At 33.0% G+C, this 11,875-nt stretch overlaps 3 protein-coding genes across 3 annotated transcripts; all 3 read right to left on the bottom strand.

Moving 5' to 3' along the window:
- Positions 1-226: 226 nt before the first annotated feature.
- Positions 227-2,733, bottom strand: LOC130982140 (protein EDS1-like). The gene is made up of 3 exons (XM_057906012.1): positions 2,257-2,733; positions 1,306-2,091; positions 227-1,043 (listed from the first exon to the last, which is right to left on the bottom strand). The coding sequence occupies exons 1-3, from the start codon at positions 2,584-2,586 to the stop codon at positions 276-278; spliced, it is 1,884 nt and encodes a 627-aa protein (XP_057761995.1). The 5' UTR covers positions 2,587-2,733; the 3' UTR covers positions 227-275.
- Positions 2,734-8,431: 5,698 nt separating this feature from the next.
- Positions 8,432-9,890, bottom strand: LOC130981418 (formin-like protein 8). The gene is made up of 2 exons (XM_057905019.1): positions 9,880-9,890; positions 8,432-9,793 (listed from the first exon to the last, which is right to left on the bottom strand). Exons 1-2 carry the CDS (start codon positions 9,888-9,890, stop codon positions 8,503-8,505), a joined length of 1,302 nt encoding a protein of 433 aa, XP_057761002.1. The 3' UTR covers positions 8,432-8,502.
- A 427-nt stretch (positions 9,891-10,317) lies between these two features.
- LOC130981417 (formin-like protein 4) lies at positions 10,318-11,203 on the bottom strand. Its single transcript, XM_057905018.1, has 2 exons — positions 10,428-11,203; positions 10,318-10,333 (listed from the first exon to the last, which is right to left on the bottom strand). Exons 1-2 carry the CDS (start codon positions 11,180-11,182, stop codon positions 10,318-10,320), a joined length of 771 nt encoding a protein of 256 aa, XP_057761001.1. The 5' UTR covers positions 11,183-11,203.
- Positions 11,204-11,875: the final 672 nt, after the last annotated feature.

The following is an 11,875-nucleotide window of genomic DNA, read 5'->3' as shown; positions in this document are numbered from 1 at the left end:
GGATAAGAACCATAATTTATATTCTTTTTCTTTGCTTTAAAATCATGGATAAATCCTAGAACAAAATCACAATTTACTCTTGGATTGCTTAGCCATAAATTTTCGTTCATAATTACGATTTATATACAATAAAAGAAAACATGGATGTAACCAAATTATTTTAGGAATAAAAAGAGTCACGTAATTTTATTTCTTTTTAATTTATTCATGTAAAGAACCCTGCATAAATATGAAAGCATCTAAAGTTTTCATTGCTCATACATGTTTGCTTCTTCTCACCTTGTTTCTTTACACTTGACAAGACTCTTAATGCTCGAGCCATTCCTATATTGCGATGGTAGAGAATTCCACCAATTCATCAAAGTAGAACCCTCCAATAACACATCCTTATCTAGCACCTTATTGTCAATCCATACATCTATCCTAGCCACCAATCTCGCAACCCTCTGCTGAGTTCGATCCAAAACATCTTTATCAAATGAACCATTAACAATACTAGTGGCATTATTTGTTATGTGGGAAAGATCCTCCACCTCGGCCCAAAAGCATGATTCAGAGTACTCTTCTTCAAACTTACATCCCTCCGCATGTTCAAGCCACCTTTGAGTGAATTTATACCGCACTGGCCTTCCCTTACGCATGTAAGTACCAGCCTCAATTTGCCTCAAGTGTCTGTAGTAGTTGGCGACATCTAAAGGCTCGACTAGCCTCCGAAATCGCTTCGCGTGTTCGACCCATTCAGCTCTCCCTTCAAACTCATCTGGCAGTTCATAACTTCTTAGCTTTTCCATTATCTCGTCCCACAACATTGCCAGCTGTAGCCTCTTCACATTTGCTTGGAAGTCCTCAGAGCTTTCTTGCTTCTTGAAGGCATCGTAGTAGCAAATGTTTTTAAGTTCCATCACTTGTTTGTATTTCTCCAGTTCCTTCATTTTTTCCTCGAACTCATCAGAGTCTATCTTCTCTTTCATTCTTTCCTCGTTTTTCAGTCTTTGTTTCTCTAACCCTGCTGCTGCTCGAAGACACAATCTTGCTCTTGGGCTCTGAGATTTCAACATGAGGAATTGTTAGATAATAAGAAAAATCTTGATAGGTTAGATTCTTTGTGTTGAGGTTGTGCACAAAATGAAGGATTATATTGTTTGGAACCCTTCTTTCTTAATTGACTTTGTCACTTAATTAGGAAGTCATTGGCTCTCTTTCCTTGTGTTAATTCTTAGTAGAAAAATGGTAATTAATGTTATGCAAATCTTTTAATACCATACTTATCTTAATCCAAGTAATATAGTGAAAGTAAAGAATTACCAGGCCAAGATCATTGAAGGCCATGCTAATATCATCCTTTGAGCCATCATCAGTCAATGGAACCTTCTCAAGTTGGTCCTGCTCCAAGAACACAAAATTCTCCTTTCCAAAGTTTAGTTGCAGTTTGGTTCTATGTTCCTGTAGGCTTCTACTGCCAACTTGAGCAACTTCTGCTTCGGTGCTTAATTGAGCAGAGAAAAACAAAATCTGCAGAACTGCATCTGGGTTTCTAATAACAACATGCTTTCCATTTCCGGTGCAGAAAATGTAGGTTCCAAAGGGTCTATAAGGGCTTAATGGAACGAAATTTGCAATAATTTCAAGTGTTGAATCTGGGGTACCTATTAACTTAGAAACAGCATGGCTTGTAACTTTTGCAGCATTAGACATCACAACACTAAAGAAATCAGAGGTGTGTGAGGATCTTCCAACCGATTCGCTCATGAAAGACTTGAGTTTGTGGTTGGGATTGAAGAACTGCGAAACCGCTTCAAATCGTTGATCAAAAGAAGAGAGTGGAGAAAGGAGGATTCTAGGTACTATGTCATATCTCATGACAAAGTGCATGAAGAAGTTGGACCAATTTTCTCTCCTTGTAGCATGAGAAAAAATATGATTACCAATTAAAGGAGAACCAAAAGTTACACAAATTGGAGGTACACTACCGTTGGATTTTGTGGATGGGTACTTCTCCAAGGTCCAAAGGGTTGCTAGAATGGCCATTGGGGAACCAGAAGAGTGCCCTGTAAATACTATTTGCCTCTTTTTATCCATTGCATCTTTCACCTACAGATTCATTCCAAAATTTATGTGCTTTATTTAACAAAGGGAAATAGTTTTTAAAAATGAAAACAGTTAATTATTTAATTTCCAAATCCAGGTGATATATGAAAAATTAATTAATAGGATAGTAGATCTTAGGCTAAACTATCTACTATGGTCAATTAATACCTCAGTTTCAAGTAACGGCTTGGACAAAATGGCTTGGAACCTTCCTTGAAAAGCTTCATTTACTTTAGCAGCATCATTGTAACCAATGCTTTTAAGTGATGGGAACAGATCAAGGTCTATTGGGACTTCCCCAAAAGGCTTCTGAGAGTACCAATCTTTTGCAGAACCTGATGCTGGGAAGCTGATGAACACTTGTTGAGGGTCCCCTTTGCGATTCTTTTCAAGAATGAAAGGTTTTTCTGGTGTCTTGTGAGCCTTCCAGGCCAAAGAAATTGCCTTCTCAATCATCTCTGCTCCAATAAATTCTGTGATTCCAACAGCAGCAGCCATGTTTGATGTTTCTTCTCTGCTTTGCTTGCTTGGTTTCTTCTTGTTGCATCTCACAAAAGGGAGAGTTAAATATAGAAATTGTCTCACTGATAAAAGAAAACTAAAGAGGAGGACTCGTGGAAGTTGACTCCTTTATTTTTTGGTCAGGGTGGAAGTTGACTTGGAAAGTTACAACAATTGAAGAATATTGTTTTGGGCTCCTATTGGAGACTTGCGTACCGAAAAATGATATTGGATTCAACCTGTCATAGTTAACCACTTGTCTACTAATTCACCCAAAACGCCGAAACAATAAATTAAGAGTATTATGAATTATGAAAAGTGGTGGCTCAGAAATGTGAAAAGAACTTGCATATTGTTTTACTCAATTTTTTGTTCTAATTTTAACAGGAAATATATTTCAATTATAAGTTTATAACGTCAATAGAATCATCTTCGGACAAAATTGTTTTTTGAAGCTTTCCGCCGACGGTAAAACTCATTCCTCCCACGTCGGTCATCGTTCTTTTGTGATTATGTGATTTCATTTTAATAATTATGTGATTTCTAATTTTGTTTCTTTCAAGTCATAAGGGCATATGGATTAAATAAAATCTAAGTTACAGTTTTTTTTAATGAATATAGTAGTACATTATTGATGAACGATGTTAAGAGCGTTATCTTTAGCCCTAGTAACAACTCTAATAACATTTGTTGTCTATATTAAAAAATACATTAATAAATGAATAAATCTGAATTTGAAGGGTTTATGTTCAATAAGGTGTGTTTGGTATAAGACTAAAAATAAAGATGGATTAGCTTTTGTTTCTAAAGTTGTGTTGAACATTTTTTTATGGACTTTAAACACAATGTTTTGGCGTTGTTTATGATTGTAGCATTTTTTTCCATTTGTCTAATTAGAAGAACCAGATTATATATCATGACTCTTGATTATGTTTACACAAAAAAAATTGCAGGATGTCTTCGGTAATTTTGAAGATGGAATTTCTGTTTCTAAAGTAAGGTTTTAACCAACTATTGGTCCCTCTGTGCATCATATTCAGTGTTTGTTGTAGGGGCAATAGCTTGACCCCAGTCTTTAGGAATACATGCAAGATGATAACTATTGGAGCAATGAAGTGTTTGGGACTTCAGTTAGACTAAGAATAAGAATGCAATGTTAGATCATGATGGAGTGTTAGAAGAAGATTGTTCTGGTTTTGATCAATCCTTTAGTTACACTTTTTGCAATGTATTTGTACTTAATGATTGTTATTTTTTTACAGTGTACTTGTACAATGAAGCATAAGAAATAGTGGTATGAAAATATTAGAGTGGTCTAATTTTATTGGAAGACTGAAATAGAAGCACAATTATTCATTGGATGTTTGACTTGTAATGAAATATTAATTGAAAATTTTATAAAAAAATGTTTTTTTTTCTAAAATTCTTTTGTTTAACTATGACGATAGTTACACAATTTTAGTGCAAAGTTGTAGAGTTTGTGTAGAAAATTACAGAATATTAGTGCAAAATCATAGAATTAATGTAGAATTGCAGATTTTTATTTACTAAGTGCAACAATTTTAATGCAGAATTAAAGAATTTTGTCATTTGATTGTAGAATTGCATAATAGAACTAAGCCAAACTTGATGCATAATTCCAGTGCATATTTGCACAAACGCTATTAAAATCAACCTAAAACTACAAAATTCAAGTGTAAGATTACATAAATATAATTAAAAATCAAAGTAAAACTACAAAATTCAAGTGCAGACTTTCACAAATACAACTAAAATCAAAGTAGAATCACTTCATATGCATATCTTAAAAAACATTAACATTGTAATTCTAAATGTGACAATCTATAAAGTTAGAACTATCCAAAACAACTCATATTCTTTTTGGATTAGGATTTCTACATTTAGAACGATTATGATCATTCTAATCACATTGGCTACATTTGTTAACACTCACATCTTGAAATTGTGACTTTTGGAGCTTTTTGTATGGTCTTTCTGGAGGACGAGTTATTGTAGGTGACATGAGAAAAATATTATTTTTTCAATTTGTTAGAATCAAGTTGTTGACATCAGGCACGTCATGAGTTTCAATTGGGATCATATTATTCGCATAAATCTTTTCTTGTGAGCTTTTCAGATAGTACTACTCCACATAGGTGTAGATGTTGCCATGTAATATTTTGATTGCAACACAAACATGTGGACATAAAATTTCAGTCATTTGCCATTTAAGATATGTACATTCTTTGCATAGTAGATTCACACATACAACAACATTTGACCCTCTAACCATAATATTATGATCTCCGTATCTCACTGCTTTAAAAAATTCACTTCTAGCTACATGTTCAATTAATATTTTATTAATATTTAGCCCAACTTCATTCTTCCATATAGTCATCTCTAACTTTGCAGTATATAACAAATTTGCAAGTTTGTCTCTATACTCAATTATTAAAACACAAATACTATGAGTCCTCTTTTTTTCGACCTTTGCTGATGGTTCGAGAGGCAGCTTCAACATTTGCGTACCTTATGCTGGTCTCCCAGCATGTCCAGTGTCTCTAATCAACCCTTTCGTCGAAGTAGAAGATCTATCAGACATACTTATTATCTCTCCACTATGTAATCGAATATAAAGTTAGAAATTAAACTTAGTCCAAAGTCCTACCAGGTGTGCCAATTTGTTTCGCTTTATTTTTGTTCGACTTCGATACAGGTGTGGATCATGTTTGTATTAGTGATCTCAATTCAAAAAACAGATACTACTCCTCTAAAAAAATAAGCTCAATCCAAGACTTATCGACTTTAGTATCAACATTAACTTTACAAATAGTGGAAAAATGAATTTTTGCATTAATTATGATAAACTTGCACAAAGGAATGTTTAACACGAACAAAAGCTAAAGTAATATTAAACAGAACTGAAGTAATTGAAAACATATAAGTGAGTAAAAATGAAGAATAATATCATAAAATTGAATAAAAAAGAATTAAATTGAAGTAAAATATTAAAAAAAATAAATTGACTCCTAATAATCACATACATTTGCACTTTATAATCTTTCTTGGCATTAGTGTGACTTTTGGAACCTCTTGATTCTCCTATTTATAAAGAAAAAAATCTCTGTTTTACCGAGCTTCTCTTAACAGTTATCTTCTTTACCCACATTAAAAAATACTTTTAAATAGCCAAATTAACAAGATTTTAACTCGTGTTTACTTACTTACCTCTTTCTTTCTTTGTTTTTTTTGGTTAAGTTTACACTTTGCACTAGATGAGACTCGAACCAGAGACCTCGTAGTAAGAAAGGAAAATATATGCCACATGAGTTAAGGCTCATTAGTGCCTCTCTCCCTCCAAAATGATGAAATGGTGCTAAAATGAGTGCTAAGAGGGAGTGGATCATCTCTAATGGAAGAAAACTGGATAGTGTTCAGTGTGTGATCTCACCATTTATTATTTTCTCTCTTATTAATTTCTGGTCCCACTTATAAAATTAAAGGTAAGAGATCACATTTTATTCTCTTCATTTAAAAAAATAGAGAGGATCCATTTTCATGCTAAGAGAGGGGTGTCAATGTGTGGATTTGGGTCTTGGGCCCAAGTAAAGTCCAATTTAATTCTTTTAGCTCGTTAGTCCAATTTTAAATCAAAACTTTTAAGATTAGCGCTTTAATTTTTATCTTAATTATTTTTTCTCTCTCAAATTATAAAATTTTAATTTTTCAATTCTTTTTTTATAATTAATTAATTTATCAGAATTTTACATTCAGACCGATTCATATACACTCCTAGTTTAAGCTAATACTTATCCATTAAAATCAAATTTATTCTCACGTGTTAATTGCATCTCACTTTTTATGAAGGTGCTAAAAATCGAACCGGTTATCAAACCATTCTAATTATTAGTTTACCGATTTAGAAATTCAACTAATTTAATTGTGGTTCAATAAAAAAATCGAATAATAATAAAATAATATATAAAAATATATATAATACAAAAAAAACATAAATATATAATAATATAAATTTAAAAATTCTATAAATTAAAAATACAAAATCAATTAAATTTTATAATCTCATATAAGTATAATACATGAATTAAATAAAAAATAAAATAATTAAATATCAAAGTTTATATATGTATAAAATTTATGATATTATATATTTTATGTAATAAAATAATAAAGAATAACAACACACAAAAGATATTAATTTAATTATCTTAATTTGTAAATTTTTTTTATTTAAAAATAAGTGCATTCTTTTATATCTTTTAATTTATATATACATTTAGTTTAAATTAGATGTACATGTACTATATTATTATCTATAAAATAAATATAATTTATTATATTAAAAAATAAAAAATACTTCTATAAAAAAACGTACGTATATACAATAATGAAAAAAGTTTTTCTTGGTCATGAGTAATAAAAAAAATTTTTTAAAAGGAAACCAAAAAAAGAAAGAAAAAAAGAAGACGACAAATCTTGCTTAAATTAGGAAAAAAAATTTCTTCTTGTCAGCCCAGAAACACAAAAGAGAAAGCCTAGAAGCTAGAACTCCTTCAATTACTAACCCGCATATTTCAATTGCCCGAGTAGAATCTATGTGTGGCTGTTTCTTCTCATAATATTTGCAGTGGCCGCCAAGGAGCATTTTCCATTTTTCTTTGCAAGGCTTGAGGTCCTTGTTGCTTTAATCCTTCCTTGGATGTTTAAAACTTTATAAATGCTTGTTATTGAAACTTACTCTCCTTGATTCTCGTTTTGATTTGTCTTGTGCTATATTGTGTTATAGCCTTATAGTATTCTCCTTCCCCATCTTTCTCGATTTTTGCTTCCCCTCTCAATCATCGTTCTGCCACCTTCACCGTCTGCGCCTGTTCCGGCGTCCACCGCCATCTTCTTTTTCCTTTTTTTTGGTCCGCTGTCTTTTTTTTTTTCCATCGCCTTCTTCTTCCAAGAACCGTCCGGTTTCGGTTCGGTTTGATTCACGGTTCCCAAACGATTTTCCGATTCTTTAGCGATTCTTACAAAAGACGGTTTTATTTACGGACCGAGTCGTATTAGATATCAGTTCCCAGTTAAACCGGTTCAATCGGTCAGTTTGGTTCAACTTTCTTCATTTCTACAATTCTAGTCACTATTTGAATCCGGACGTCTTGTGTCAATTCCCATGATGCCATTCTCATCTGTTATTTTGTTGTCAAAACGATCACTGACATTTGATCTGTATGTTTGTATCAACAATTTCTAATTTTAAATTATAATTTATAAAACTAGTAGACCTAAATTTGGGTCGCATACTCACAGCTGACAAGATAAATCAAACTCATTTAATGCAAAACTCTACTCAACCAGACTCATTTTCACCCTTGCTCGAACGCAAACCAATCTACACTTTAATTCTATGACGTAACATGTTACTACTCTTTGTCAAAAGACTATCAATAACAAAGCATCTTTCCAGTCATAAATCTTCACAGAAACTGCAACTTAAAAGAATATATTTCACCTTCCTTAAATTTTAGTCCTTCTTAAGTCTCAAAGTCAATCAAAATGACAACCTACGTTAAAAGTTAAAAGAAGAAAAGAAACAATTAACACTTTTAAGGAGGATAGCCACAACAACACTACCCAAAAAAAAAATTCGTTAAGATAACTGTTATAAAAATATTATGTGTAAAAGAAATCACTTATCAAATCTGTTACTTTATATTTATATATAAATATATATATTGTTTAATTCATTTTTAATATGTATTTATATTTTAACACATTTTATATTAATAATTAATTTTTAATATACACAAAACATAGTTGTAACCGTTGTCATCGTATAATGGCATTTGTGTCTAACAGGATATTATGTAAAGGAGACAAACAAGTGCATAAGAACACGCTTCAGGAATCATCTTCTGATTGGCTGAAGGAAGTAGATTCCAACACATTTGACGAAAAATATAAATCAAAGTTGGGAAATCTAGGTGGTACCCTCTTTGAAGGAGACAAAGGTAGTGGTTCCAATCCACCTTCTGCTGTTCCTACAACACCCTTCTTTTCCATCTTCTTTTTAAGCTCCACACAAGCCTGATCCACCATATCAACAAAATCTTTCACAATCACAAACAATTCAAAGGGGTTCGTCAAATTGCCGTTATCTTTAGATAAAAATGTTCCTGGTAGATAATAACCATTAGTTTTCCTCACAAGATCCATGATCCTTGTTTGCTCTTCTTTCACAACCTTAAGCTCTTCCTCACATTCCTCTATGAACCCTTTCATTTCCTTTAAAAACCCACCACACCCATCAACGCTAGTGTTGCTGCTGCCACAACATTTTGTTACAATCTCCTTTATTTCAATAACATGAGAATTGAGATTGGAATACATTGTGATAAAAGTTTGATACTCTATACTCGCTGCTTTCTTTGCTTCAGATACCTCATCTCTTAACCCATCCAGGGCTGCAAAACCAAGCATTATGTGTTCTTTTTCGCCATTGATTCTTTGGTACATAGCTTTTCTTTTACCTTCTGATTGAACCACTTGTTCCACTATGAAGTGAAGCAAACTAGTCTTTCCATCTGTGCTTTTCACATCAGAGAGTTTTTTAAGAGCACTCAAATTGAATGCTTTTGCATTCCCTCTTGATGTTCCCGCATTCATTCTGTTCCCAGCTTTGAGAATTGCCTCAAGAAGCTTCAGGAACAAAGCACTAGTTCTCAGTTCCCGGCAACCCATTTCGAGTGCTTGCAAATATTCTTTCAGTTGAAGAACTTCATAGTCATAAGTATACCTGAAAAGCATGGCTTTGAGACGATGGAATGTGGTTGGAACTGCTTTGAGGATGTGGTAGAGGAAAGACTCGGCGTCTGCAAGCTTCTCAGGGTTGCCATTGAACTGCATGATCTTGGATTCTTCTTCTTGTGTGGGAGCTATTTTGGTGAGCTTTTCGAGCGTCTCTAGGCTTAGTCCTTGGCCGTCAAGTAGTGCTTCCACGATAGTCCTGCGAGAGGTGGCAAGTGATCTTAGAACAATTGCAGTGTTTTGGGATTTTCTTGGCTCCAAAATGAATATTTGAGTTGGTGTGTTGGAGTTGGACTTTGTCAAAGTTGAGACACTTTTGTTTCTTTCTTGAGTTTTGTTGGTGGTTGAATAACCAAAGAGTGTTTCCATGAGCTCATCATCAACCCTGTAAATGCAAAGAAAAAACAATCATAACAATCTGGTTTCAAATTGCCGCATCATAATGTCGCCACTATATTGTGGGATGATTACTCTGATGACATTTTTCATGTTAAAATGATATTGAGAACCGTTAGATAATTTTTTATATTTATATAATTGAACTATCTATCAGTTCACATTATTATCTTCCCAATAAAACTTTATCATTGAAATAAACACCCATATTATGGTTGCCGTCACCATTACATTTGCATTAGGCTGTAATTGAACATATCATGTTGTCACAATTTTCCAGATGCAATTACCATTTCAATCTCATGATACCTCAATTGTAGTGTTTTTAATGCGCTGAAAACTCGTATATGATTTGTCTTTATATTATGAAGTTGATAATTGAAAACTCTTAGATAATTTAATATATTTGACTAAGTTGTCATAAGATGATTTTAACTATTAACTTTACATGAAAACTACTGCATGGAAGTTTTCACTTTTTAATTCATATAATTTGATGGCAGTGTAATTAAATCATTGCCACAACGAGCTGCATCAAAAGAAAATTAAAACAAAAAACACACTGCAAGTGTTGTGGTTCATCCTGCAAATGAAACCACAATTTAAAACCCTGTGTGACATACCTAAAAGAACCGTCGTTGATCTGATCCCACACTGTTGAATGATCAACATTAGCCATAACTTTATCCCAATGTAGAGGCTTAAGCCTTGTTTCGCCGGCACCCTTCTTCTCTCTTGAGCTCTCTCCTAGAATACCCTCTTTGGTTCTTTGGCTGTTTGGTTTCCCTTTAGGCACAGGTGGGGGCTTCAAGGATGATGCACTGAAGCCACCAGCCTTTGGAGGTGGAGGTGGACCAGGTGGCACTGCCTTTGGTGCCGGCGGCGGTGGTAGTGGAGGGAGAGGAGGCGGTGGTGGAGGAGGAGGTGGAGGCAGAGGAGGAGGTGATGGTTGAGTTTGCTTCTCTTGATCAATTCTTGGTGAAGCTTGTGATAGTGGAGGAAGTGGAGGTTCTAGAATCATCTTAGGCTTTGATATTTTGGATCTTTGGACCACAACATCAATTCTCTTTTCTTGTTCTAAATCATGATCTTCAAAACTAGGATTGAAGCTACTACTTGTGAATCGCGTTACCAACTCTTTGCCTCCAGTGTCCAACATGTAAAGAACATCAACCCCATTTTCTTCCATAATTAGTCCCTTCACATTGCCGCCAACAAGTTTCCTTATACCCTCATAATCACATGGAAATTTGTTCCTCTTGGGGTACGTAGCAAGTGCATATTTTTGGAACAAGTAAAAGAAAATCCCTGCAATAAGTAACATTGCTCCGGCTGTAGCAGCCACAGCCTTTGCAATTGCATAACTAGGGTCTGACATTGATAAATTTGTGAATTGGTAATTAAGGTTCCAATCCAATGTTTATTTGTTGATTGTTCTTCTAAAGGAACGAACTACACATATTATATAATACTACTAGCCACTAATGATTGTCTTGAAGGAGTAGTATACTATAGAATACGAAGAGCAGAGGAGAAGAAAATAAAGTAGTACAAGGATAGTAACAATGTTTGGTTACCCCTTTACAACAAATACAATTTTCATATCAGTATTTTTTAAAGGAAAAGTATAAATAGACAATGAAAATATTAAACATTGTGAACAATAAATATATTGAATATTTATTTTATTAAGTGTATGGATGATTATTTTAATATTTAAATTTAGATAATTAATTTAAAAGTGTAATGTGTTTTTATTTAATTAGTGATTGTTCATGTTGTTTAAGATAATCATTGTTTATCTAACACTCCATTTTTTAAATAATCAAACACGTATTCTCTTTGTTTTTGTTAACTAAAAGATAATTTAAATATATAATTAATTAATAATAACTGTATTTTTGTACAAGTATAAAAAATATTTATTGTTTAATGCACAAATAATATTTTTTAAATAGTAATATACTAAGATGATAAGAAAAAAAATACTTATAAAATTAATTTTATTACATAATTAATTAGTACCAGTTAACTGCAATTAATTAGTATATGCATTGCAAAAGAACCTCAA

The sequence above is a fragment of the Arachis stenosperma genome, chromosome 5 (assembly GCF_014773155.1).
Source record: "Arachis stenosperma cultivar V10309 chromosome 5, arast.V10309.gnm1.PFL2, whole genome shotgun sequence".
NCBI classification, from domain to species: Eukaryota; Viridiplantae; Streptophyta; class Magnoliopsida; order Fabales; family Fabaceae; genus Arachis; species Arachis stenosperma.
This window is presented reverse-complemented; position numbering and strand designations above follow the sequence as displayed.